General features: G+C 43.7%; 1 protein-coding gene across 6 annotated transcripts; it reads left to right on the forward strand.

The window, feature by feature from the left end:
- The first annotated feature begins 1352 nt into the window (after nt 1-1352).
- FBH1 (F-box DNA helicase 1) lies at nt 1353-24818 on the forward strand. Of its 6 annotated transcripts, XM_065743822.1 has the most exons (22): nt 1358-1380; nt 2546-2924; nt 3934-4098; nt 4831-5363; nt 6131-6261; nt 8002-8137; nt 8353-8543; nt 9874-9990; nt 11275-11369; nt 12299-12467; nt 13197-13425; nt 14108-14195; nt 14337-14423; nt 16445-16581; nt 17683-17782; nt 17932-18053; nt 18577-18652; nt 19989-20186; nt 20810-20935; nt 22636-22742; nt 23446-23574; nt 24491-24818. In XM_065743822.1, coding segments are annotated over exons 2-22 (3057 nt in total). In that variant the 5' UTR covers nt 1358-1380; nt 2546-2923; the 3' UTR covers nt 24611-24818. The 6 variants fall into 6 exon arrangements, with proteins under 6 accessions (XP_065599891.1, XP_065599892.1, XP_065599894.1 ...); XM_065743819.1 differs by lacking the exon at nt 2546-2924 and having other exon boundaries at nt 1353-1380; XM_065743820.1 differs by lacking the exon at nt 2546-2924 and having other exon boundaries at nt 1353-1380; nt 11278-11369.
- Nucleotides 24819-24964: the final 146 nt, after the last annotated feature.

The raw sequence follows: 24964 nt of genomic DNA on the forward strand, positions 1-24964 counted from the left end.
AAAATAAAAAATAAAATAAAAAATAAAATAAAAAATAAAATAAAAAATAAAATAAAAAATAAAATAAAAAATAAAATAAAAAATAAAATAAAAAATAAAATAAAAAATAAAATAAAAAATAAAATAAAAAATAAAATAAAAAATAAAATAAAAAATAAAATAAAAAATAAAATAAAAAATAAAATAAAAATAAAATAAAAAATAAAATAAAAATAAAATAAAAAATAAAATAAAAAATAAAATAAAAAATAAAATAAAAAATAAAATAAAAAATAAAATAAAAAATAAAATAAAAAATAAAATAAAAAATAAAATAAAAAATAAAATAAAATAAAAAATAAAATAAAAAATAAAAAAAAATAAAAAATAAAAAAAAAATAAAAAATAAAATAAAATAAAAAATAAAATAAAATAAAAAATAAAATAAAATAAAAAATAAAATAAAATAAAATATAAAATAAAATAAAATATAAAATAAAATAAAATATAAAATAAAATAAAATATAAAATAAAATAAAATATAAAATAAAATAAAATATAAAATAAAATAAAATATAAAATAAAATAAAATATAAAATAAAATAAAATATAAAATAAAATAAAATATAAAATAAAATAAAATATAAAATAAAATAAAATATAAAATAAAATAAAATATAAAATAAAATAAAATATAAAATAAAATAAAATATAAAATAAAATAAAATATAAAATATAATAAAATATAAAATATAATAAAATATAAAATAAAATAAAATATAAAATAAAATAAAATATAAAATAAAATTAAAAAGAACTTGATCTTTTCCCTTGGGGAAAACAAAACAAAACAAAAAGAAGGAAGGAATCCCAAATGTCACCACACGTCATCATTCCTCAGAAATCAGAACCCCCCCCCCCTCTCCCCCCATTGCCTCGAACCCCCACAAGCTTCACTTCCTACCCCCCCCCCCCCCCCAACACCCCCAGCGCCACACCGACACCGGGACAGGTCTGACCCCTCCCTTAAGACCCACCCGAGCTCTTCCCGCCATGTGACGTCAACGTGACGTAATCAGCAGACGCGTGACGTCACACACACACTCGGCACGGGCTGTGGTAACCAAACTCCGCGATCGTTTTCTTTCGGCCCCGCAGCGCCTTCACCCGCCCTCACAAGGCCGGACCCGGAAGTGCCTCGCCATTGGCCAGCACCGCATAGCTGGGAGTCCTCTGATTGGTCAGCTGAAGGAGGCGGGGAGCGACTGGCTGGAGGCGCGCGGAGGCAGGGCCGAGCTTGCCGGAAGTGGAGTGAGTGTGATGGGGGTGTTTCCCCTTAGCGATACGGGGGGGCTGCGGCCATAGAAGGAGCGGAGCAGAGGGCCTTGGTCATGGAGAGGGGTAAAGGGGGGGGCACCTGTGATAAGTTTTAGAAGGGGGGAGAGCTGAGGAGTTGCTGGGAACGAGGGGAGCGGCGGTATTGGGAGTTTGGCAATGGGGAGGGGGTTTTGGTAAACGGTCGGGGGCTCTTGGTGACAGATTCTTTAGCAGTGTGGGGTGGGGGGTCTTAGCCATGAAGGGGATCCTCAGCAATGGGTTTCTTTGCAGTAGGAGGGCCCTTGGTTCCTAGGCAGTGGGAGGTCCTTGGAAATAAGGAGGAGGGTCCCTTAGAAGTATGGGGGGAACTTGGTAATGGATCCTTTGGTGATGGGGGAAGTCCATTGGTTGGGGGGGCCCTGACTAATAGGGGGTCCTATGGCAGAAGGGGGGTCCCTTGGCAAAGGTGGGGGGGGATTGGGAGGAGGAGTTAGCAATTAGGAACTCCCTTGACAATTTAGGTGAGGGCTGAGTAATAGGCAGTGAATCCTTTTGCCGTAGGGGACACCTTGGTAATGGATTCACTAGGCAATTGGGTGACCCCTTGGGAACAAGGGGGTCCCTAGGCAATGGGAGGGGGGGTCTTTGCTGTAGGGAGGACACTTAGTTATGCATCTCTTGATAATGGAAAGTCCCTTGGCAATGGGTCTCTTGGCAACAGAAGGAAGTTTGTGGAAACAGGAGTGCTATTGGCCCATGGAAGTGAGAGCAAAGGGGATGTTGCTTTGTAGTAGGGGGGATCTTCATGGTGGATCCTTTGGCAGTGAGTGGAGGCCATTGGCAAGGAAGGGGGGCCCTTAGCAGTAGTGGGGACGCTTGGGAATGGATACCTCAGCAGCAAGCCTCTTGGCAATGAAGGGAGGTCCTTGGAAACAGGGGAGCACTTCATCATGTTCAGTCGTGGGGGTTGTCCTTGGCAATGGGTTCCTTGGCACTGGGGTGGAAGCTAGGTAATGGGGCCCTTTGCAGTGGGGGGGACATCCTGCATCCTATCTCTCATGAGACCTTTTGCTCTCTGCAAATGTCAGAACTGGGGAACCAGCTCTGATAAAGCTGGTTCCCCAGTTCTGACATTCACCACAACCTCATGCTTAGGAGAACTGAGGTACTCCAACAATTGGAGCCATTGAACATTTTCAGTATCAAGTGAGAAAGGGCATTTTTTGACTTCCTCCTCCTTTGCTTGCAGTCTGCCTTGCTTTGCTGTTTTTCTGCTTGCCTGCCCCATTTTGTGGAATGAGGAGCTCCACAGGCACTCTGAGTGCTGCCCCACAAAGCTAACGTGGATGAAAAAGAAGAAGCACTGCAAGTGAAACGAGCTTACCCCTGGATCCTGCCTCCTGTTACCCTCCTGGCTGCCTCAGATATGCCAGAGAAGCATATCTTCTGCAGCTCAGGGTAGTGATAAAACAATGTTTTGCTGGTAATTCTCGTATCAGGAGAAAGCCCACCCTGTGGGGTGGCTTCGGTTTCTTTGTGTGTGTTCACCGTTGGTGCAAGTTACTTTTTTTATATGACTTCTGCTGGCTGCTCAGCTTAAAGAAGAGAGGAATTCCTGCAGATATCTAGTAAGATTTTCTTAAAAAACAAAAACACCAAAAGAACAAAACTCTTTGAATGATTTTGCTTGTCTTCCTAACCATCCTTCTTAGTCCCTGCTGTCTGCCTCAGGGATTTGCACTGCTTAGGGTCCCTTGCTGTTCTCCCAGTGACACCTTGTCTTCACGCAGCTGTCTTTATTTGATTCCTTAATATAAGTTCATAAGTTCATAAGGTTGGAAAGGACCTATAAGATCATCTAGTCTAACCATCCTCCTATCACTATCTCTACCCAACTACTAAATTAAGTCCTTTAGCACCTCATCTAAACGCTTCTTGAACAGCGCTAGGGATGGTGCCTCAACCACCTCCCTAGGCAGGCCATTCCAGTGCCTGACCACTCTTTCAGAAAAGAAATGCTTCCTCAGGTCTAATCTAAATCTTCCCCGGCGCAACTTGTGGCCATTCCCTCTCGTCCTGTCATTACTTATCAGGGAGAAGAGGCCTACCCCCTCCTCACCACAACCCCCCTTCAGGAAGTGGTAGAGTGTAATAAGGTCTCCTCTGAGCCTCCTCTTCTCCAGACTGAACAATCCCAGCTCCCTCAGCCGCTCCTCATAAGACTTGTGCTCCAGGCCCCTCACCAGTTTTGTTGCCCTTCTCTGAACACGCTCCAGGGCCTAAATACACAAAATGTACACAGATTCTGGGTTTACGTTGCCCTGTTTTGTTCTGAGTCTCAAGCATCACAAGATGAAGACTTGGAGCAAAGTGGTCCAGATGTTGCATTGCATCAGGGAGTTTTAGCACAGGGGTTGGACTAGGTGATCTCCAGAAGTCCCTTCCAACCCCTGCAATTCTGTGATTCTGAGCTGTAAAAGCTCCTCTTGGGAACTATTTGGAGAAACTCCTGACCAAAACACTGGGACTGCATTGTAACACTTCTGAGTTGAAATTTCTTTATCTGCATTCGCCAGACAACTGTTTGCTAAGTTTTCCTTTTGCTTTGTTGTTTATTTTTGCATGTTGGCAAAGCAGTGAAGCGATTTAAGAAAATGCACCTTACAGCTGATGACTGCAGAGCTCTCAGTCAGAGCACTGAAGGTTTGTCCTCCCTGACACAGCCCTTGAATCAAAGGCAAAGCAGAGGAGATGTCAACAGGGGCCTCCAACCCACCCATAGAACAAGGAGACAACCAAGAGGTATGCTGTTTGCCTTAAAGCCTGAGTGATCTGGGGGAGAAAAATTACTATGGAGCAAAATGGGTTTGGTTCATCCATCCTTGAACTTGTGACGTTGGAGGGAAAGGCAAGTTGAGCTCAAACAAGACTCAGGCATCAGTAGGATTTAGTAGGTTAGCTTTTTTTTTTTCTTTTTTTCTTAAAAAGTACCTTGTGAATGAGACCTCTTTAAGCTTCACTTTTGTAAGCATCCAGGAACAAAATGTGTTAAAATCATCAGTAGCTGCTTGTGGTTTTGTTTTTCTTTTCTTTTTTTTTTCCAGATTTACTCTTAGCTAAGATGTGTTGCAGACCAGGAGCAGGACAGAGTGGTGCTAGTGCATTCTTGGTGCTGACAAGTTGAATCAATGGGCTTCATGGAGTGTGTGGCTGTCCAGGAGAGAGGCTGGAAGCAGTCTTTTGCCAAGTTTCAGTTTTGTTTATGGTCTCCAGTGCATTCTGACACTGCAGCCAGGAAGTGTTTGTCAGGAAATGGCTGTTGGTCCTCTTAAAAGAGTCCATCTCCTTTACTCTACAGTTGGGGCAGCCTGATACAGGCTTGTTGGTGCTGTGATTTTCTCTTGGTGCAGTGCAGGATTCAGACCTTGAAGCTACTGCCACATACAACCTCAAGTCTCCTTGTTAGCTCAGGCAGGAGCAGTGTGCTTTGTGCTGTTTCTGTTGACTTCACTGATACTCTTCCTCTTTCCGTAGCCCAAGGGCAGCAGAAGAACATCACAGATTTCTTCAAGACCTCTCAGGCACAGCACGCAATTGCTGGTAGGACAAAGAATGTAAGCATCAAGGAGGAGCGACCAGATCCTTTCTTTGCTGAAGATGATGACAGCAGCATCTGCAATGTGATGGAGACAAGTGGTGATTCCTCTCCATTTCCAGAGGATGACTACATGGAAAACTCAAGAAAACGGCCTCTGTCAGCCACAGCTCCAGGCAGACTCCAGATAGAGCATGATCTGTGGGGTGAGCCTGAGAAGAAGGCAGTGCTGGTTCATCCTGAGCACAGTCAAATCAAACAAGAACTTGATGATGATATGGAGATTGAGCCAGTCCCTGACGCACACTACGGGCTCCTGGGGACTCGGAACTGGGAAGTTCCTCAGGGAAGCATTGAAGATTTGCCTGATGAGGTCCTGAGGAGCATCTTTGCTTTCCTACCAGTGGCTGATCTGTATCAAAGCCTGAGCCTGGTGTGCCACCGTTGGAGAGATATTGTTGGTGACCCACGGGTGAGGACTGCTGTGACGTCGATTTGAGCCTGTCCCTTCTCTTACTGCTCTGCTCTTTCTCAATCTTGTGGTTGCTGTAGGAGCATCTCTGTCCTTTTTTGTACCTTTAAATCCCTTTATTATTCACTAGTGCCCACGTCCTTTCTTCCTAGATATTTTTGGCATCCACAACAGTGAATATCTCCTCAGATGACAGCTGGGGTAACTTGATGCTTTCTTCCCATACATGGAAAGAACATCCTGTAACACTCCCCCAAATCCCCTTTCATACCTTTCCTTGCACACTGTTTTTTCCAACCAGGAAATTGTGGCTACCAGACTGGGCCATATGTTTTTACAGCCCATGTTCATTGCTGCGTACATGTCTGCATGTGTGTGGTATCTGCTGTAGGTTAGTTTTAAGAGAAGGACCTTTAATTCTGTTTTTACAGAGCTTGGTTCACCTATGGTCAAGGCCCTCACAGTGCAAACAGTTGTAAACCTGCTGTTGATCAACTTTTGCCCAGACAGTCCAAGCAACAGGATGTGGGTGGGCAGGGCTTCGTTCCCATTGCTCTAGAAAAAACTGCCTATTGTTGGCAGGCTATGAGGAACAAGTCCTTTTTCTTCTCTCCTCTGTCTCATCCTAGATACCTGTTTCCATCGAGCTCCAGGGACTGTTTGAAGTCCATGTCTTCTTTGAAAGTCATGTTGATTAGCTTGTTGACAGGAGCCTGTTTTCCTGAACTCTTGAGAAGAAAGGTGGTGGTGTGTGTTTCACATTCCAGTTCATCCCTTGGAAAAAGCTGTACCATCAGTACCTGATGAAGGAAGACATGGCTCTGCACAGGGTTGAGCAGGTCTTGCAGGATTTTGCCATAACAGATCAACATGAAGAATGTATCTTGGGGCTCATCAGGTTAGTCTGCTTCAGCACTTTGAAGCTGTATATCCTCAAACCTTCATTGCTGTGGGTCTTCTCCCATTTTATCCTGTGAATTTCCAGGAGATAAATGGCCCTGCTTCCTGCAGGGTGACCACACTGAAGAGAGTGAGATTCTACTTAAGCATCCCTTTCAGTGTCTCGTTGATTATGTTTTGTGGGTCTGTCATTTCACCACTCCTGATCAGCAGAGGTCTCATAGGGGCTCAGCATATACTGGGTTTAGTTAAAATGCAAGTGTTTCATGAAGACTGTGAGATTTGAGCTCCTGTTCCTGGTTACTCCCATCTCAATATATCTTCATACTTTTCTTTCCTGAGAGACTTTTTTTTTTTCTTGGAGCAGTACTGGCTGTCTGCTAGAGCTCAGCAATAAGCCCAAGCTGGGTCCTTGTTACAAACAACTGTTCCATTCAGATATCTGTATACTAGGGAACAGTTTTTTATGGCAGTTAAATAATACAAGAAGAGTCAAATTGGATGAAAAGCAATGTGGATCTGTCTTCTGGAAGGAGACTTTGAGACAGCCAGGAGGATGTTGCAGGCTAACAGCTTGCTGCAGCAAAGTATTTACGTGTATGTCCATGTAACAGAACTGTTAAGTGCTTGCCTACATGGCTTTAGGCACAGAAATAAGTTGGAAATCCAAGTTTCTTAGTTGTCCAAGTTTCAAGCTATAGATGTCTCTTTTCATTTCAGGGGAGTTGGACTAGGTGACCTTTAAAGGTCCCTTCCTACTCAAACAATTCTATGATTCTATGATTAATTCAAATCTTGCATCATTTGATGCTCAGAGGAATCCGAAATAAGAGCAGGTATTCCTCAGGACCTATAGCATATAATCTTGTTTTGTGAAGCAACACAAGGTACTAAATGGAACTTAGCAGCTGTATTTAGGGAGTTGAGCTTAGCCCTGGCATTGAAGGAAAGTGAAAATGAAACTCCTGGACTTCAGGAAAGCAGACTTTGGCCTTTTCAAAGATCTGCTTGGAAGGGCCCGTAGGATAAGGCCCTGGGAGGAAGAAGGTCCCAGGAAAGCTGATTAATATTCAAGGACAACTTCCTCCAAGCTCAAGAGTGGTCCATTCCAATGCATAGGAAGACAGGCACAAATGCCAGGCAGCATACATGAATAAACAAGTAGCTCCTGGCCACATGCAAACGTAAAAAAGCAGTACACAGAACATGGAAGCAGGGCTGGATAGACTAGGAGGGACAGAGATACATTATCCAAGCTTCCAAAGATGAGATTAGGAAAGCCAAAGCTCAGCTGTAATTGAATCTGGGCAGGGATATCAAAGTCAACAAGGATTTCTGTGAGTACATTGGAGACATTAAAAGGAGTGGGGAAAACACACGCTCACTGCTGAATGAGATGGGGAAGTCAGTGACACAGGAGATGGAGAAGACACTGAATGCCTTCTTCAATCTCAGTCTCCAACCTGAGTCTTCACTAGGAAGACCAGAAACCAGGAGGAGAGTGTGGATTAAGGAAGACCCTTCAGTAAAGGCAAGAAGGGGACCTAGGGTACTCCATGCCACTCAGCCTCACCTCCATCCCTGGGAAGGTAGTGGAGCAGGATGATCCTGGAAATGATTTTCAGATATGATAGACAAGAAAATCATCAGGAGTAGTCCACACGGATTCACCATGGGATGTGGGTGCACTTACTTAAGAAGGCTTATTTACAAATGCTGCTGTTCCCCTTCCATGCAGGTGTGTCTCTGCCATTCCCACCAGCAGGAACGTAGATCCCAGTGCAGTCCTTCAGTGTTTGAAGAGACACCACCTCTTCTCAAAGGCTGAAGTCTGTATTGCAAACAAATTACCACACTTACGGAGCAAGACAGGGGTAGGTTTAATGATTATTCCTCTCCTTCACCCCACAGTTGTTGGTGCTTTGAGGCTATATCTGCCCTTCCGCATCTAGAGGTTTTCCCTTTGAAGCTTTACTCTGTACTGTTCAGGGAGGTGGAATAGAATTTAATAATTCATCGTGGCATCAGTGCTGTTTCAGTTTGACCAAAGGCTCAAAGCTTTTTGCTCAGTCTTCCTTGTTGTTCCCAGCCTGAGAACATGTGGGCCATCATCACAGCTATGGTGCTTTTCTCTGATGGTGTCCGTGACATCCAAAAGCTGATGGCATATCTGCAGAGACCCTGCTCTTCCCTCTCTGTTGTGGATGTGACTGAGACACTTTACTGCATTGCCACACTGCTGTATGCCATGAGGGAGAAGAACATTGCCATCACTAACAGGTGAGCAGTTTTCAAAGTAACTGTAGAAACTTTCTGCATAGAATCAGAGAATCGTTTGACATGGAAGGAACCCTTAAAAGCCATCTAGTCAATGAACAGAGACAGCTACAGCTTGATTGGGCTGCTCAGAGCTTTGTCCATCCTGACATTGAATGTCTTCAGGGATATGGCATCCACCATGTCTCTGGGCAACCTGTTCCAGTGTTTCATTAAAAAAAAAAAAGTGTATTAGTTAAAAAGAATTTAATGCAGGTATTACCTTCCTGAGGTTTATTTCTCACTTCACTCCTCAAAGGCACTACAAGTCCCCTGGACACTGTGTACAGTGGTTCTTTCTGCACTTTTTGATCACAGAGTGCCTTGTAATGCAAATAAGAGCCCACAGGTTGCTTCAGAATTGCACTGAGGATGAAGTAAGGAATAAGAACACACATTCATATTGGAAGACAGGAAAAGAGCTGCAGTGGAAAACACATCTGTAGCCAGAAAGAAGAGTTCTGTAAGTTGCTGTCTGTACAGCTAGGCACAGCATAGTTCATTGTTTCCACCAACCAGGGAAGTCAGGGTGCTTGTTTGGCCTATCAGTAACTGCTAATTGCTGGCTAAGGTAATTAACTTGAGTGAAAGTCTGCTGAAGATGTGGCAGACAGTGTCATTCACTCGTGGTCAGAGACACCTACGTCCCATCTCCTTGGAGCAGATGAGCAGAAATATGAATGACCACCTCTCTTCTACCACTGTCTCTTCAAACCACACAAGGTTTTAGCTCACAGTGATGTAAATAGCCCTCTAGAAACTGTCTTGTACCTCTTTACAGCTCTTAGAGCAGCCAGTGGGTCTGAGCATGCAGTTAATTTAAAGCCATGGAGTTACTATGCTCCTCTCTTTGTACTTACAAAGCACCATGAAGCACTGTCAGGGCTAACACGCTAGTGTAAAATCACTTTCAGACAGTTACTGGAACTGATTCACTTTAGAGGTCCAAACTAACCCCAGATTCTGTCTCACACTGCCCCTGCACCCTGTTACTGAGAGTGGTTTGGAAGAACACAAGGATCCTGTGGACTCTGATCCCAGGTCACGTTTGAATGGCAGATCCTGAAACACAACATTTCTAAACCCAAAGCAGAAATAAGGGAGAGACCACAACCCCATGGTGCCTTTGCAGTCACTTTTCAAGGTATAACTAGCTGCACTTTGAAAGACCAGTACTGTTTCTACAACTCACAAAGCATTCAAGATGTTGGTGTCTTTAAAGGGGGCTGCAGAAGTTTAATACGTTATTGATGATTCCTCAAAATGACAGATTCCCTTTTTTCCTTCCTGCCAGGATCCATTACAATATTTTCTACTGCTTGTATCTGATGGAAAATGCTTCTATGACTGCACCACGGGTGGTAGAAGAGGAAATGCTGTCTTCACGCTGCAGGCAGGACTTCTGGTCCAGGTAGTGGCTGCTGAAATATTGCAGAGCCTGAATCACTCCTAAATGTACTCCCAAATCACAGCTCTCCCTGTAGATAAGGTGCTTTGGAAAGAGGGGACTGTGCTGCTTTAATTTTAACAGCCAGTTCCTCTAGAAATGTAGGTTACAGCCATGTAAGAAGAAAGCTGGCATGATGATTAGATTGTAGTGCAGGTCACATGGAGGTTCACCTGTGAATACAGCTGCAGGACATTGATTCAGCTCCTCTTTTCAGAATCCTGTTTGGTAACTGTTATGTATTAACTGTTATATATACAATTGCTCAGAATTGTCACTAGATGATAGCTTGTTTCCTAGAAAGGAAGGGCAGTTAAGAGTAAAAAACTTTAGTGACCTTTGGAGAGCTAGACTCGATTCTCCTTTTATTGGGTTGAGTCACTTAGCCTCCTTGTCCTTATCCACAGTAATGCTTTCATCCTTCACAGAGGTCTAGAAAAGATGAATCCAATAAAATCACCCATTATCTGTTGTACGACAGTGACAGAGACCATAATGGAAACAGAACTGAAGGTGAACAAGTGATGGGTTTAATTGCTTCTTGGTTTCACAGACCTTTTGTTCTCCTCCTCCCTTTTTAAGTATTTTTTTTCCCTAAGCAGAAATTTGCTTGTTCAATAAAAATAAAGCAGACAGATACTGAAAGCAGGCAGGTACTGAAATGTCAAGGATATCTGGAGAAGGCTTTATACCTTTCCACATCCTGTGGGGGAGAAGAGCTGGTTCACACTGTGGGCTGATGATGAATTTCAGACCTTTATGAATAAAACAGCTGCACTCCAGCAGGAAGTGCTGAATGCCTTTCTCAACATTAATCACAGCTCTCAGCTCCCATGTGAGGCAGAAATAACTGATGTTGTCTGCTGAGGAATCTGAGAGCAGTTTAAGATACATGCTCTCAAAACCAACAAGACACCTCAAACTCTAAGATGCTGTTTGCTTTCAGTGAGCCTAAGCCAAGTAGGTGCAAAATTTCTTTTGAAAGCATGGCTGAGTGCCCTTGAGAAGGTCTTTTCCTATATAACTTTCACAAAGTTTACTTTTTACTTTTGCTCTCTTCAGCCTTAATCTGTGGAAGGTAATACTTTTTTTGCAGGTACTGCACAATGACCAAGTTGCCCCAGTGCCAACCTCCTGTTTATGGGACGGGATAAATCATTTGTGGGTTTCCTTCTGCTATTAAATGTATTTATGTGGGAGAATATTTATTCTTAATTCCTTAGGGTTTTTTTCTTATTTTTTTTTTAGTAGTTTATCTGAAGTGAAACTGACCCATGAACAGCAAAGGATTTTGAATCACAAAATTGAGCGTGGTCAAATAGTGAAAATTATGGCATTTGCAGGTAAGAGCAGCAATGCAAGCCAAGAGATCTTCTGCTCTCATGCTCTGTTTTGAAAAGGGAAAACTGTATAAACCCAAGGAGGCCTATTTAAAAGGTGAGGGAAAAGTAAATCATCTCCTTTCACCTGCAGCATGATGTCTTTGCTTTAAAGACACTGTGCCTGAGGCTCAGAGCTAATGGATGCTGTCTGCCAAGGGACATACTATCCCAAGCAATACGGTGGTGGTTTTGTGTGACTGTACAAAGTCACTGTGTCCAAATGACAAAAATGGGCATGTTCACAAACTCTTGACAGATTATGTGTAACCACAACCAGACAAAGTGGATAAGAGCCTTAGAAACCTTGTTACCCTTCTCCCTTCTCTTCTTTGGTGGATGAGGATCCTTGCCAAAGCATCTGTTAGATAAATGTAATGATGCTGCAGAAGAATAGCTTTATCTTTCTGCATCTGTGTTGCTTGTAGAAGGTCTCAGAAGCACCAGCCTCAGACTTTTCTCTAGGGGGGTTCAGCAGTGTATCAGTGTCACATTCACAATGTGAATGCAAAATGTGGATGAATTAGGCTTTGGTACCATTCCTTTCATGATCCGGGCTGCATCACTCAAAAGGAACTCATGAATCATTCAGAAGAGCAATTTTGATGTTTCATTTACCAAGCTGCCTCTCAAGGGAGCTGATATCTCCATGTGCACTCAGGCTTCTAGAATACTGGAGGGCAAAATGATTATTTTTCAGAGCTTTTGGTCTGCAGAGTGTAATTTTTCGAAGCTGCTCTGCTCTGTGGCTTCTGATTTCATTCGAGTCTGTGAATAAATTCCACTGGGTGCCAATAGCCCTGCTCTGCAGTTAGTACAGGAGGGCAGTGCTAACAGAAGGTGTGCAGGTTCATTCATTCTTGACAATAATTTCTTGTAACTCTGTTTTTCAGGTACAGGAAAGACCTCAACGTTGGTGAAGTACGCAGAAAAGTTTGCTGATCTCAATTTCCTCTACGTGACATTTAATAAAGCTGTGGCAGAGAGGGGCAGGCTCGTCTTCCCCAGAAATGTTACATGCAAGACTTTTCACTCGTTAGCATTTGGAAGCGTTGGCAAACAGTGAGTGGGAATTTTTTATTCCCTAGGGGAGATGGGAAGAGGTGGCAGGAAGGGAAGATCTGAACTCGAGACAGCCGACATAATAGGGGAGACAGCTGATTTCTGTCACTTGCTTCAAGTCAGACTCTGATTTTACAGTTTCCAAAGCCTTTCAGATTGGATGGGTCAGTGGTTTTAGCACTCACGTGAGCCTGAGGAAACAGATTCATTTCCCATAGCTGTTTTGAGGCTTTTCATCCTGCTTATGTTTGTAGCCAAGGAGCCCTTTACAGGGAGACAGCCACTGAGAATGGATTTTTCCACTTTCTGGCCTAATTTGCTCACATTGCACTTCAGTGGCTCTAAACTTTGCTTTCCTTTAGCAGAGGAGGGTTTTTCATAGCCTGAGTTGTGCTAATAATTCTAATAAGAAGGGAAAACAAGGCACGTCACAAAAGAAGAGGGAATCCTCTTGCTTTGTACTGAGAACACTCTGTAATTGCAGGGTAAATTATGGGAATACCTCTCTGCCTTGATATTCCATCTATAAAAATCTGTAAAACGAATCAGTCTGTGTTTCCATCAGGAGTATAGTGAGGATAGGTAGGTACAGATTTTTAAGGTGTTACATTACCAAGTCAAAATAGGGTGTATATAACAGCTTCTGTGAGTGTTAGTGTGCATCATGAGCTAGCTTCTCCAGTAGACTTCTGGCATGTGTTTCAACATCTCTTAATTTTTGTGGTGCAGCTATAAAGAGAAAGGCAAACTGAATTTCTCGAAGCTCTCGGCGTACTCTGTGAGTTTTCTTATCCAGAACCGTAAGGAACAGTCTGTCTTCATAAGGGGGAAAACGGTCTCACAGACCCTTGAAAACTTTTTTGCCTCTTCAGATGAAGAGATCTGTGAAGAGCACACACCAATTTGGTTCAAAAACACCCACGGAGAGAAAAAACTTGTCAGCCCAGAAGAAAAGGAAGTGAGTACCCATGTTGAAAGAAGAGTTGTGCTGCAAGGCTTAGAATATTTCTACAGTGGCAGTAGGCTGTGGGCTGTAGTCATCCCAAATCTCATTGTTCACAAGTTTTCATGCTTCAAAACTGACTGTCAAAAAGTGTTTTTCCTCTGGTGACAAATCCAAAGGAACTGGAGTCTGATTGCGTGCACAGCTGGCATCTGGAGAGTGGATTTACATCTCTTGCTGCACATTGCAAATGTCTCTTTCCCTACAAGGGAAAAAGAAGAGATTGCATGCATTTGTATCAGTGCCTGAGTGGCAGAGTGATATTACACGTGAACACAAGAAACATTTCATTTGTCATTTCAATAGGCAAAGCCAAACCCAAACATTCTAATCTGGAGTACAAACAACCATTAAAGAACTGACATTTCAGACTATGGACTGGAATTGTGAAGATAAACCTTTCTGCTCTGCATTGATCACGTGTGATCAGATCCAGCTCAGCTGGCAGAAATCCAGTCTGCAGTTCAACTCAGAAGTTGTCTGGAAGGAGGAAAGGAATTTAGATGGAATATTGCATTTCAGTACTGCAGGCTCATGACTTGCCTTTACCAGCCTCTCTACTGTTCTGAGGTCTGCTGTGCCTGGATTCTTTCTGCTCAAAACAATCTCTGCAGACCCTTTTATTTTCTTCTTCTAGATCAATGTGAAAGAAGCAAAAGAGATATGGCATAATATGAAGAAGCTGGATGGAGATGTAGAGAGGAAATACAAGATCACCTGTGATGGTAAGAGAGCATGGATGTCAAATAGCCTTCAGGTGGTGAGCAGTCATGCAATTTCCAAGCCAGAAAGGCCTTGGAATAGGGCCAGAAGCTGTTATTCTTAAGAGATCAAGACAAGCAAATGACCCTCTCTCTTTTTCACAGGGTATTTGAAGCTCTGGCAGCTCAGTAAGCCTCAACTTTCAGGATATGATGCCATTTTTGTTGATGAAGCACAGGACTGCACTCCAGGTGAGTGATAAAACAGCTGCAGCCTTCCTAGGTTAACCTTCTTGTTGGCTTTCTTTGCCAGGGGTACATGAATCATAGAAACACAGAATTGTAGGGGTTGGAAGGAACCTACAGAGATCACCTAGTCCAGCCCCCCTGCCAAAGCAGCTCCCTAGACCAGGTTGCACGGGTAGGTGTCCAGGTTGGTCTTGAACATCTCCAGAGAAGGAAACTCCACCACCTCTCTGGACAGCCTGTGCCAGTGCTCCATCACTGCACTGTGAAGAATAGGAGTACATGAGGATTAGGTCTCTGGTGCAAAGCAGATTGACTTGGTTCTGTAAGGAGTTCTAAGTGGACTGAATTGCGTGCTGAAGAACACAGGAAGAGGGGCAGAAGATGGCTTGGTCTTTTCAACAGCTGTTAAATCAGCTCAGAGCCTTCATCAGACCATTTCCTACTCGTATTCTTTGGAGACCTGACCACAGAGAGCTTATAAGTGAGAATTAAGCGACAGGCTAATATGGGTGATACTGTTGTGGGTGTATACTTAGAAACTACCCGATCAGGAGGAGGAAGTTTGTGAGGCCTTCAAGAGACAGCTGGGAGTAACCTCATGATCCCAGGCACTGGTTCTTCTGGAGGGCTTCAGTCATCCTGATGTTTGTTGGATAGGCAACACTGCCAGGCACAAACAGTCCAGCAGGTTCCAGCTGTGCATGGAAGAACAGCATTCTGACACAGGTAGTGAAGGAGCCATCAAGGAGACATGTGCTGCTAGGCCTTGTCCTTACCAAGAGGGAAGGGCTGATTGGGGATGTGGAGGTTGGGGGCAGCCTTAAATGTAGTAACTATGAAATAGTGGAGTTCAGGTTGAACTCTTCATGGAAGAAGCAAGGCACTAAGTAGGATTACAGCCCTTGACTTCAGAAGAGCCGACTTTGACCATTTCAAGGATCTTCTTGGAGATATCCCATGGGCTAGAGAACTGGAAGATAAGGGGACTCTAAGAGAGTTGGCTGACATTCAAGCATCACTTCTTCCAAGCTCAAGATCAGTTCATCTATAAGAGTAAGAAATAGAGGAAAGTTGTCAGAACTGCCTGGGTGTGCAAGGAGCTCATGGAAAAGCTCAATTGAAGAAGAAAGCCTTCAGAATGTGTGGAAAATAGGTCTGGCCACTTGGAAGGAATGTAGGAATGTTGCCAGGTCATGCAGGGATGCAACAACAAAGGCTGAGGCCCACTTGGAATTAAATCTTTGTGATGGAACAGCTTATTCTGGATGTCATCTCCAAGCAAGTGGAAGAGAAGCAGGTTATCAGGAGTAGTCAGCATGGATTTACGAAGGGGAAATCAATGCTCAACCAAGCTGGTAGCATTCTGCAATGTCATCACTGGCTGTATAGAAGAGGGAGAGCAATGGCTGTTGTGTACCTTGACTTTCACAAGGCTTTTGATCCTATATCCCAGAACATCCTCCTAGGTAAGCTTAGTAATTATGGGATAGTTGAGTGTACAGTGAGGTAGGCTGAGAACTGGCTGACTGGCAGAGCTCAGAGGGTCCTTATCAGTGGCACAGAGTCCAGCTGGAGGCCTGAGGCTAGCAGTGTAGAGAACCTGCTGTAGCAGAGAGGTTGGACTGGACAATTTGCAGAGGTCTCTTTCTACCCCTACAATTCTGTGATTCTATGAGTTGAAGGGTTTCACTGCAGTGTGTGCCCTAAGTCAACATTTAGGTCAAGGGGATGAGTGGTGGATTTGTGCTGGGCTCACTCGTGTGGGATTTAAATGCTGTGCAATCCCAGACCAAGAAAAATCCCTCAGACTAAAATAGTGGGAGGATACTTAGAGTTCTCACTGAGCTGCACCCTTCTCATTACTTTTCTGCCACTTGCTTTCTACTGTAGCTGTGTTAAACCCTTCTTAAGAACTGTAAGTTGTCAGGAAAGGGATCCTTCCACTCTACAGGCACAAAATAACACAAAGTTCTCTCTGGCTTTGTGAGCAGGTCCTCTTTTAATGCTCTGTTGTTTTTCTGTAGCCATTGTGGATATTGTGCTGTCACAGACATGTGGTGTAATCCTGGTAGGAGACCCTCATCAGCAAATCTATTCCTTCCGAGGTGCTGTGAATACCCTCTACACAGTGCCTCATACCCATATCTACTACCTGACCCAGGTAAGAGCCTGTAGAATCACTAAGGTTGGAAAAGACTTCTAGGATCATCTAGTCCAACCATCAACCCATCACTACTCTGCTCACTAAACCATGATGAGAGTCTGCTTTGGGTGGATCACAAATAGAGTGGAAAACATTTCATGTCCTTCTTCAGAAGGTATCTGTCAGGCCTCTTGAGTTCATGGTCATGAAGTATTTGACTTGCATGGATTAGTGGTGTGCTCTTCAAACTCCATGCTCATTGTACCTCTTACTGGAGTGATCTTCAAAAATGTAGCTTGAAAAATGGGTGGTAGGATATTGATCTTAACGAATGACCCATTTTGAGGACATACACTCTTTCTGTGTGAGTTCTCAGTTCCTGTTGAGTGTGCAGGGGCAGATATCCTCCTTGTACTGCTAGTCCTACCAGCACTATTTGTCCATATTTCCTGTCCTGGTCATCTACCAAGGACGTGATTTTCATAAGCAGCTTCAGCTAATCTGAGTTTACCCCTGAAGAGAGCTCTCTCCTTTCAGCACAAATGATGTCTGCATTTCCAGGCTGGGTTATCTAATCTGCTGTTGTTGTAACAGAAAGCTCACCCTGGTGCATATGGCTACATGGTTTTTGCAGCTAATGTAAAGGAGGCACCTTTAGGACTCTGTGAAGAATAAACCAGCTTAAACCAACAAGACGGGCTCAACAGCAGCCTGCTTCTAAGCTAGAACTGACATCAAAAAGCCTGTCCATTCAAACTGCCTTTTCCCCCTTGTACCATGCCAGCCTTGCCAAGGGGCAGCACCCAGGGACAATTACACAGGAGCAGAGACTCTAGTCCCTGCCCACAGGACAGAAATGACATATCTCTACTGGGAAAGAGTCTTATTGAAACAGAGAGACTGGAAACCATCTTCTGCCCTATATGAATGTTCCCATCTCACTGCACAATTCCTATTACTTTGGCTGGAAGGGTGGTTTCTTGGAATAATTGGGGGAATTTGGATGCTTTTTTTAAGAGAAATGCCAGCCAGAAGTTTGTATACTCCATATATAGTAATGCTATTGTAGGTTATAACAACTTCTTCTGTTCATGCTATTTCCTTCCCTTTTCCATGTAGAGTTTCAGATTTGGTCCTGAAATAGCTTACATTGGAGCAACCATTCTGGATGTCTGCAAGGGCATCAGGAATAAGACACTAGTGGGTGGAAACCAAGAGGGTAAGTGCTATCCTTGCATTACACAGCTCTGTTCAGTGCCCAGGTGTTGCAGAGCTATGGCATAAAAAACAAAGCATCTCTGGATGAATCCTGATTTATGAGGATCTTTGGTTTTTAGATACCCACTAACTGGCAGTTTTTTTGTGCAGGTGATGTAAGAGGCAGCATGGAAGGGAAGATAACAATGCTCTCACGAAGCAACATCAGTGTGTTTGAGGACGCTGTGAAGCTTGCTGGAAGAGAAAGGCAGATTAAAATACACATCATTGGGGTAAGGAGGAATTGCCAACACGTCTTGCATGTCCCCAGGCCTGCCAGCACTTGTAGCAGCAACACCTGTGCACCTTGAAATAGATACGATTGATCTACTGAGTGTAAGCAACTCCTCTTTGTGTGCATGTCTGCAGAAATTCATGTGTGAATCGCAGGGACATTTGAATGCTCCTCATTTCTGAAGCCTCAGAAGAGTCATTCATCTTCATGCTCTGAAACACAAGGAGCTGTGGTTTAATTTGAGACATTGTTCTGCACTTAGAGGTGTCAAAGGACAGGGAGAACAAACTGTCTTCGTTCTAAATGTGTTCGAACCTGGTTGTCTGAATTTTAGGCTGATATTTTAAGTTCTTTAACAGTTGGTGTTTGAACTGACTGCTCTGTACCAAAATGTGTTGTCTTAGCAATTCAGGGTGAGAAATATCATTTAAGGCCAATGCATCTCCTGATAGAAGAAAGTAAGCTCTGGGCAGCACCTTTACTTGTGTACATTATACTGTTGTACATTTTTTGTATTATAGGGGCTCGTGCGTTTTGGGCTGAGCAAAATTTATGATATTTGGAAGCTGAGTCAACCTGCAGACGAACGGGAAAGAGGTGAGTACATAGAATCATGGACTCTTGCATCCTCACCCTTCTGTCTCTGAGCAGCACTGGTGTTCCACTATTTGCAACAGTGATGGAGGGCTTCTAGGTGTATTGTTTTATATTTCCCTTATATATTCCAGGGAATTATATTCTGTTACAGAGCCTTGCACAGCATCCTTCTTCAATGCCTTATCTTGACTGCAGGAGGCCAATAAATTGATATAAACGGATACTTTAAGATGTTTACCCTTTGATTTTTCTGATTTGATTTTGTTTTTCAGTTGTCAGAAGGCTTTCCCTATTTTGGGATTCATAGAATGGTAGAATATCCCAAGTTGGAAAAGACCCATAAGGATCATCAAGTCCACTCATTTTTGTTGTTGTTGTTGGGTTTTGTTGTTGTTTGTAAGTCTCATTTATAGGTTCATAGGTTCATTAGGTTGGAAAGGACCTACAAGATCATCTAGTCCAACCATCCTCCTATCACCATCCCTACCCACTGAACTACTAAATCAAATCCCTTAGCACCTCAACTCTTCACTATTCTTTTTCTCTGTAGGGAATGAGTCATTCATTTACAATCTGCAGAATTTCATATGCACTGTTGGCAGAAATTCATATGCAGAATTGGCAGAAATTGCATTGTTAAGTGTGAAGCACAGGGAAACAGTCTATTACTGCTGTGAATGACTGATGCTGTTACTGGATCACTGGAACATGAACTACTAGGAAAACTCCTTGCCATCTGGGTGAGAGGAGGGAATAATGCAGGTTGGAAGGGCCCTGGGGCTGCCTCTGAGTTCCTGCTCCAGGCTCTGAAGTTCTGTTGAGCGTTTTCAGGTTGCTCAGAAGCTTTTCCCCTTGACTTACAAATTACCCCAGGGATGAAAGGTTTGCAGCCTTTTTAGGAAACTCGTTAGCAACAGAAATGAGTGAGTTCAGTGAATGCTCCTTCCTCAAATCCATTTAAAATCTATGATGTTTAATGACTCTTCCAACTCAACCTCTTCTATGATCTTCTAACCCAACCTTTTCTATGGTTCTGTGGTCTTTAAGGTCCCTTCCAACTTAAGTTATTCTAGGATTCATGATCTTCAAGGTCCCTTCTAACCCAACCTCATCTATGATTCTGTGGTCTTTAAGGTCCCTTACAACTGAAGCCATTGTATGATCATAGCAGTGGCAGAGCAAGGAGTACACCCCAAGCTTTCGCATCCCACAGCACCAATACATGCACTGCTGCACACCTTCTCTAATATTTACTCTGAAATTTGATTAGAAATAAATAAACACTATCATATGTGCCTGTTAAATGGACACGCATTATCTCCTACTTTCCCTTCAGCAAACCTTGTGATAAATGACTCCTTTATCAAAAGATGGGAAGAAACTGAGGGCTTCATTGGTTTGAAGGAATATGCGACACGTGTCGATGACAAAGAGCTGGAAATGAAGATTAGGATAGTGGAGAAATTCAAAGAGCGGATCCCTGAGTTGGTGCAGAAGATTGAGAGCAGCCACGTGTCACAAGAAGCTATGGCAGGTAAAGCCAAGCTGTGTCATAAAGAAACAAGTTCAGGTCTCTTTTCAGCACAGCTTCAGTGCTGAATCCACCTCGTTCTGCAAAAAGGTTGGAGCAAGTTGGTTTTTTAGGGAGAAAGGAAGTAGGACAGTAAGGTGTATCTATCTACCTACATATATAGATATCTGTATATATATAAAGGTGTCCTGGTGTTCAGGATAATGAGCCTGCCACCAAAGGATTGCTCAACCTGGCTTTTCTAGTGGCAAATAAAGCTCTGTGTGCAGTATTTTCTACAGGTGGAAAGTTCTAGGTCTTTGTTTTGCTTTTTTTGTGATTGCTGTTGCATTTGCTCTTCAACTTGCTGTATTCTTGAGCTGGGGACAAAGCAATCACACTGACAGTTCACCAGACACGAAGAGTGTTGCTGGTTGGGGCTGCTTTTAACCAGATGTCCTACTTGGCTGGGAAGTTGCCTGTAGCAATCTACATTCCTGTTAGCAGCACTGTGCTCCCAGTTTGTATTTGAGGAGAGGTGAAATGCATGCAGAATGAAATAATGGTATTGTGAAATTAAAAACATCAATCACTGCAGCAACGTGGATAATTTTTTCCTTTGTTTTTCTGATGTGCTCTGGTTACAGATTACCTAATAGGCACTGTCCACCAAGCCAAAGGCCTGGAGTTTGACACAGTGCTGATTGCAGATGACTTTGTAGACGTACCATGTGTCAGTGACAGTAATCAGAGAAGACCTCAATTCCTTATTGGTAAGGGAATACCTGTGTGTGGCACCCATCCTGACCTAAAAATGGGACAACAGAGCGTGATGCTGATGCTTATCTTGCAGGCCTATGCTGTTCTAGAAATCATTTGATCTTGTAGTTCCCTTCTGACAACACAGAGAGACCACACTTGGGATAAATGCTGCTCTGAGCCATGTAGCACCCTTCTGGTCTCACTGTGCTGCTGTGCAAGTCATAGAATCATATAATTCATAGAATCATTACAGTTGGAGAAGATGTAGCTTAAGTCCAACCCCAGCTTGTTCCCACCACGCTCAGTAACCCATGTTCCTCAGTGCTACATCTTCACAGTTCTTGAACACCTCCAGGGGCAGTGACTCCACCATCTCCCTTGGGCAGCCTGTTCCAGTGCATCACCACTCTGCTGCAGGACTTCTGATCTCCAGGATATCCATTAGCACCTCAGGAAGCCAACGAATATCATCCCATGAGCATTTAAAATTAAACACAAGTCTTTATTAGTAGAAAATCATGCAAGAAAGCCTTCACTTGACTCTTCCCAAAGCTTTCTCCCATGATAAGGAATGACAATACAGCCAATCTGGAGCTGTTCATCAAAACTGTCCCCAGGGAGCTGGGCTATTAAAGGCAATGTACTCATCAGTAGCTTCATGCAGGTCATGCTAACCCCAAGGATCAACCAGATGTGGTTGGGAGCCCCCAGGGTTGCACCCTTTATGGAGAAACAATTGGATTAGGGTATGCTGGGACCTTTGGTGACGAGAGGAGTGAAGGCTGCTGTGTAAACCACAGCCCTTGAATGAAGACTGCCATTCATCTCTGCTTCTGAGTCACTGCCTGACCTTGAGAAAGTCACTTAATCTCTCTCTGCCTCAGGATCTGCATCAAAATAATGATGTTGTATGGGAAAAGGCCTACCGTATCAAACATCATTCCAAAGTGCCTCTTTCAGATCTTTCATTAGAAAATAAATTCTATAGGGGACAGAGTTTCAGAATGAATTATTAAGCCTTTCCCAGTGTCTTGGTGCTTTGGACTAAATCTCAACCCATACTATCACAGAATCACACAGAATTGTAAGGGTTGGAAGGGACCATCTAGTCCAACCCTTCTGCCAAAGCAGGCTCCCTAGACCAGGTTAGGAAAGTATTCTTATTTACTCCAGTGGCAGCTTCAAGCTGTGATGATGGGTTGTTATCTAGTCAGTTATTTTGCCATTTACAAAGACAGACAGATAATAAATCTCTCTTTCCAGAGAAATTTCCTCTTTCCTTTGCTTCACATCTCCCTTCCTTCCTAATCAACTATTGAGTCATTCTCATCCAGTTTTTCTTCCAGAAGTCTTTTTTGGGTTTTTTTTCCTAAACAGCTGTCAAGCAACCAACATTTTTCAGGTCAGAATGGAGCTGGAGATAGGGCAATTACAGGAGTGGGAAATTGGGCAGTTATTTTTAATGGGAGAGAAAAATCCTCCATTGATATCAGCCAAAATAGATATCTATCCTGCTTAAAACTTATCCTGTCTGAAATAAATGTCTACAGTTTTTCACCCTATTCTAATGCTCTCCGGTCAACAGGAAGAGGCAGGGCTTGCTGGAAGCAAGGTCAGCTTTCCTGGAAAAGCTCTGGGTGTCGTTTCAGGAGCACCAGCTGAAGTTACAGCATGGCAGAGCTGTGCATTTGTGATCTTTCTTTCTATTTAGGCATGTATGCTGAGGATGAATGGAACCTGCTCTACGTTGCAGTGACACGTGCGAAGAAATGCTTGCTAATGTCACAGTCCTTGGAGCACCTTTTGGCATTGGCAGGGGTAAGTGAAATCCTTCCAAAGTGTGCAAAACCTTGAGCAGAGCAACATGGGGCCCTGAGAGATACCCTTTGTGTCACACTCCTCCAAAGCAAAGCTGTTAATTTGTCTGAGCAGCACTGCCTGATGTGGATCTGAGCAGGCATCTCATCCAACCCCTCCTGCAATGAACAGGAGCATCTGAAGCTCAATCAGGTTGCTCAGAGCCTTCTCCAACCTGACCTTGAGTGCCTCCAAGGACATTTGGAGGGTCTTTTAGTGATGAAGGACCATAAAGAAAGGGTTGTGGTGAGATTCACCAGAAGATTCATGCTGAGGATGGACTATGACCTCCTCAATAGCTGAGAGCACTCTTGTCACAATTCCCACTGCTCTGCACTGTGCTTTCTGCAGCAAGACACTCAGTTGCAGTGGTGCAGCATTTTTTCCCCAGTCCTTCCTTTTGGATGTTGCCTTCGTAACCTCCCTTAGCGAGGTTCCCTTTTCTGTTTGCCATGCCCTTACTTTGCTTCCTTCCTTGCCATTGAGTTCTGCTTGGTTTTGTTGTCACTAGGCACTTCCTGGCAGTCGTTTAAAAACAGTCCCCATTGCAAGTCATTTCCAAGGGCGTTCAAAAAAAAAAATTAACCCCCAAAAATCAACTGTTTCCATATCTCATCTCCCTGGGAGTGTTATTTATTGTTGTTCTGCTTTCCTTGTCTCCTAGGAGCATTTCCTTCGAGTGGAGCTGATGGGTGAGGCTGTGAAGAGCGGGCTTGCTTGTTGTGCACAACGGTGTACACAGACTTTGCAATCTGGCACCAGGCTGGTCGTAAAGAAGCTGCCTCTGATTCATGTACGTCCCCTCCAGTCACTGCTTCTGGGTCTTGAGCAAGCATGCCACACCAAAGACCTATAAGATCGTGGTTTTCAGTCATGAGCCTTCACAGACAGTTCCTGTCGTGGGATGGGTGTCATAATTCTGAGTTATCTCATGGGGAGGGGACTACTTCAGTGCTAAATTTCTATGGAAGTGAGCAAGGAGTGTCTCATGGCTCAGCTCTTTGTTTCTGACCTCTTGAATGCATAGTTTGGGGTGGTGGTGCTATTCCTATGGAGTTACTCTAGTCTTGACCTCTCTCCTGAGACTGTGATCTCAGGTGGGAGGTGGTTTAGGATTTTCTCTTCTGTCATACGCCAAGTTTCTCTTGGGGCATCTGCCTCACTCTGCAGAGGCCATCAGACATCCATCTGGGAATGATCAGAGCATGCTTTGTCCCTGCCAGGAGCTGTATGTAAACTAGCAAGAGGGTGACAATCTGATTTTTGGGTCCATTTTTGGCTTGAGTGCTGCTTTATTGCTCTGGGGTTGATCCTCACCCAAAAAGTGCAGTCACGTAGCACACAGTAAATCCAGTGGGTCTCCATGTCTGGGACAGGAGATGAGAGATGGCCCTGATCCATCAGCAGGGGATATGAGCAGTGATAAGAGCAGGATTCGCTCCCTATCATTGCAAAGAGCCATGTGCGTGTATGGGAGGAGGTACCAACTGCCAGACTCTTCCTTCCCCAAAGAAAACCTGCATAGTGCTTGCAGCTATTAAGCAAACTGTCCCACAGGGGATTTCTTTGCATGGGAGGTGGTAGGAAATGCTTTGGGTGCATCATTGCACTCTCATCTGGTCCAGTGGGTTTGAGCCTAAGGCTGGGAGCAGAAGGCTGTGTTGTTCCGGCCTCACTCTTCTCTCAAATCTCTTTTTTTTCCCCCACAGAGCAATGGCAGCAGGGATATGGGTGGCTACCTTTGCTATTCCTGTGTGCAGAAGTGTTTTGGCACCATGACACCCCTGGCCTTCCTCCCAGCACTTCAGCAAGAGCCCATCGTGCTCTAACGAAGCCTTCCAGCTCCCAGAGCCATTGCCTCATCCCAGAGCTGTGCTGAGTGCAGGATGACAACTGTTGTCACACCCATGCTCCAAAATCAGGTTGGGTTCTTGGGACCAGCTTCAAGAGGAACCATCTGTGTTGTCTATAAGTATAGAGTGGTGAGACTTTTTCTCAAGCCCTCCAGGAGCTGGCCAGTATGGCTTGCATCACTGCACAGAATATGCAAAGTCTGTCAGACAGGACTGGTTTATTATTATTATTTTTGAGCACTACTCATCCATTCTCTCCATCTCTAGGAAAACACCTTCAGTGGCAAAGCTGCTGGGCTTTCCCTGCCTTTTCTTTTCACATCATGCCTC

The sequence above is a fragment of the Cyrtonyx montezumae genome, unplaced genomic scaffold (genome assembly GCF_038088225.1).
Source record: "Cyrtonyx montezumae isolate F1298 unplaced genomic scaffold, pur_monq_1.0 scaffold_3, whole genome shotgun sequence".
Classification (NCBI taxonomy): Eukaryota; Metazoa; Chordata; class Aves; order Galliformes; family Odontophoridae; genus Cyrtonyx; species Cyrtonyx montezumae.

Bases quoted from the DNA above. Each gene is read 5' to 3' on its own strand.
- FBH1 (XM_065743819.1), top strand. The intron at 20,187-20,809 runs GTAAAGCCAAGC...CTCTGGTTACAG, and splicing joins GTCACAAGAAGCTATGGCAG to ATTACCTAATAGGCACTGTC. The intron at 20,936-22,635 runs GTAAGGGAATAC...CTTTCTATTTAG, and splicing joins AAGACCTCAATTCCTTATTG to GCATGTATGCTGAGGATGAA.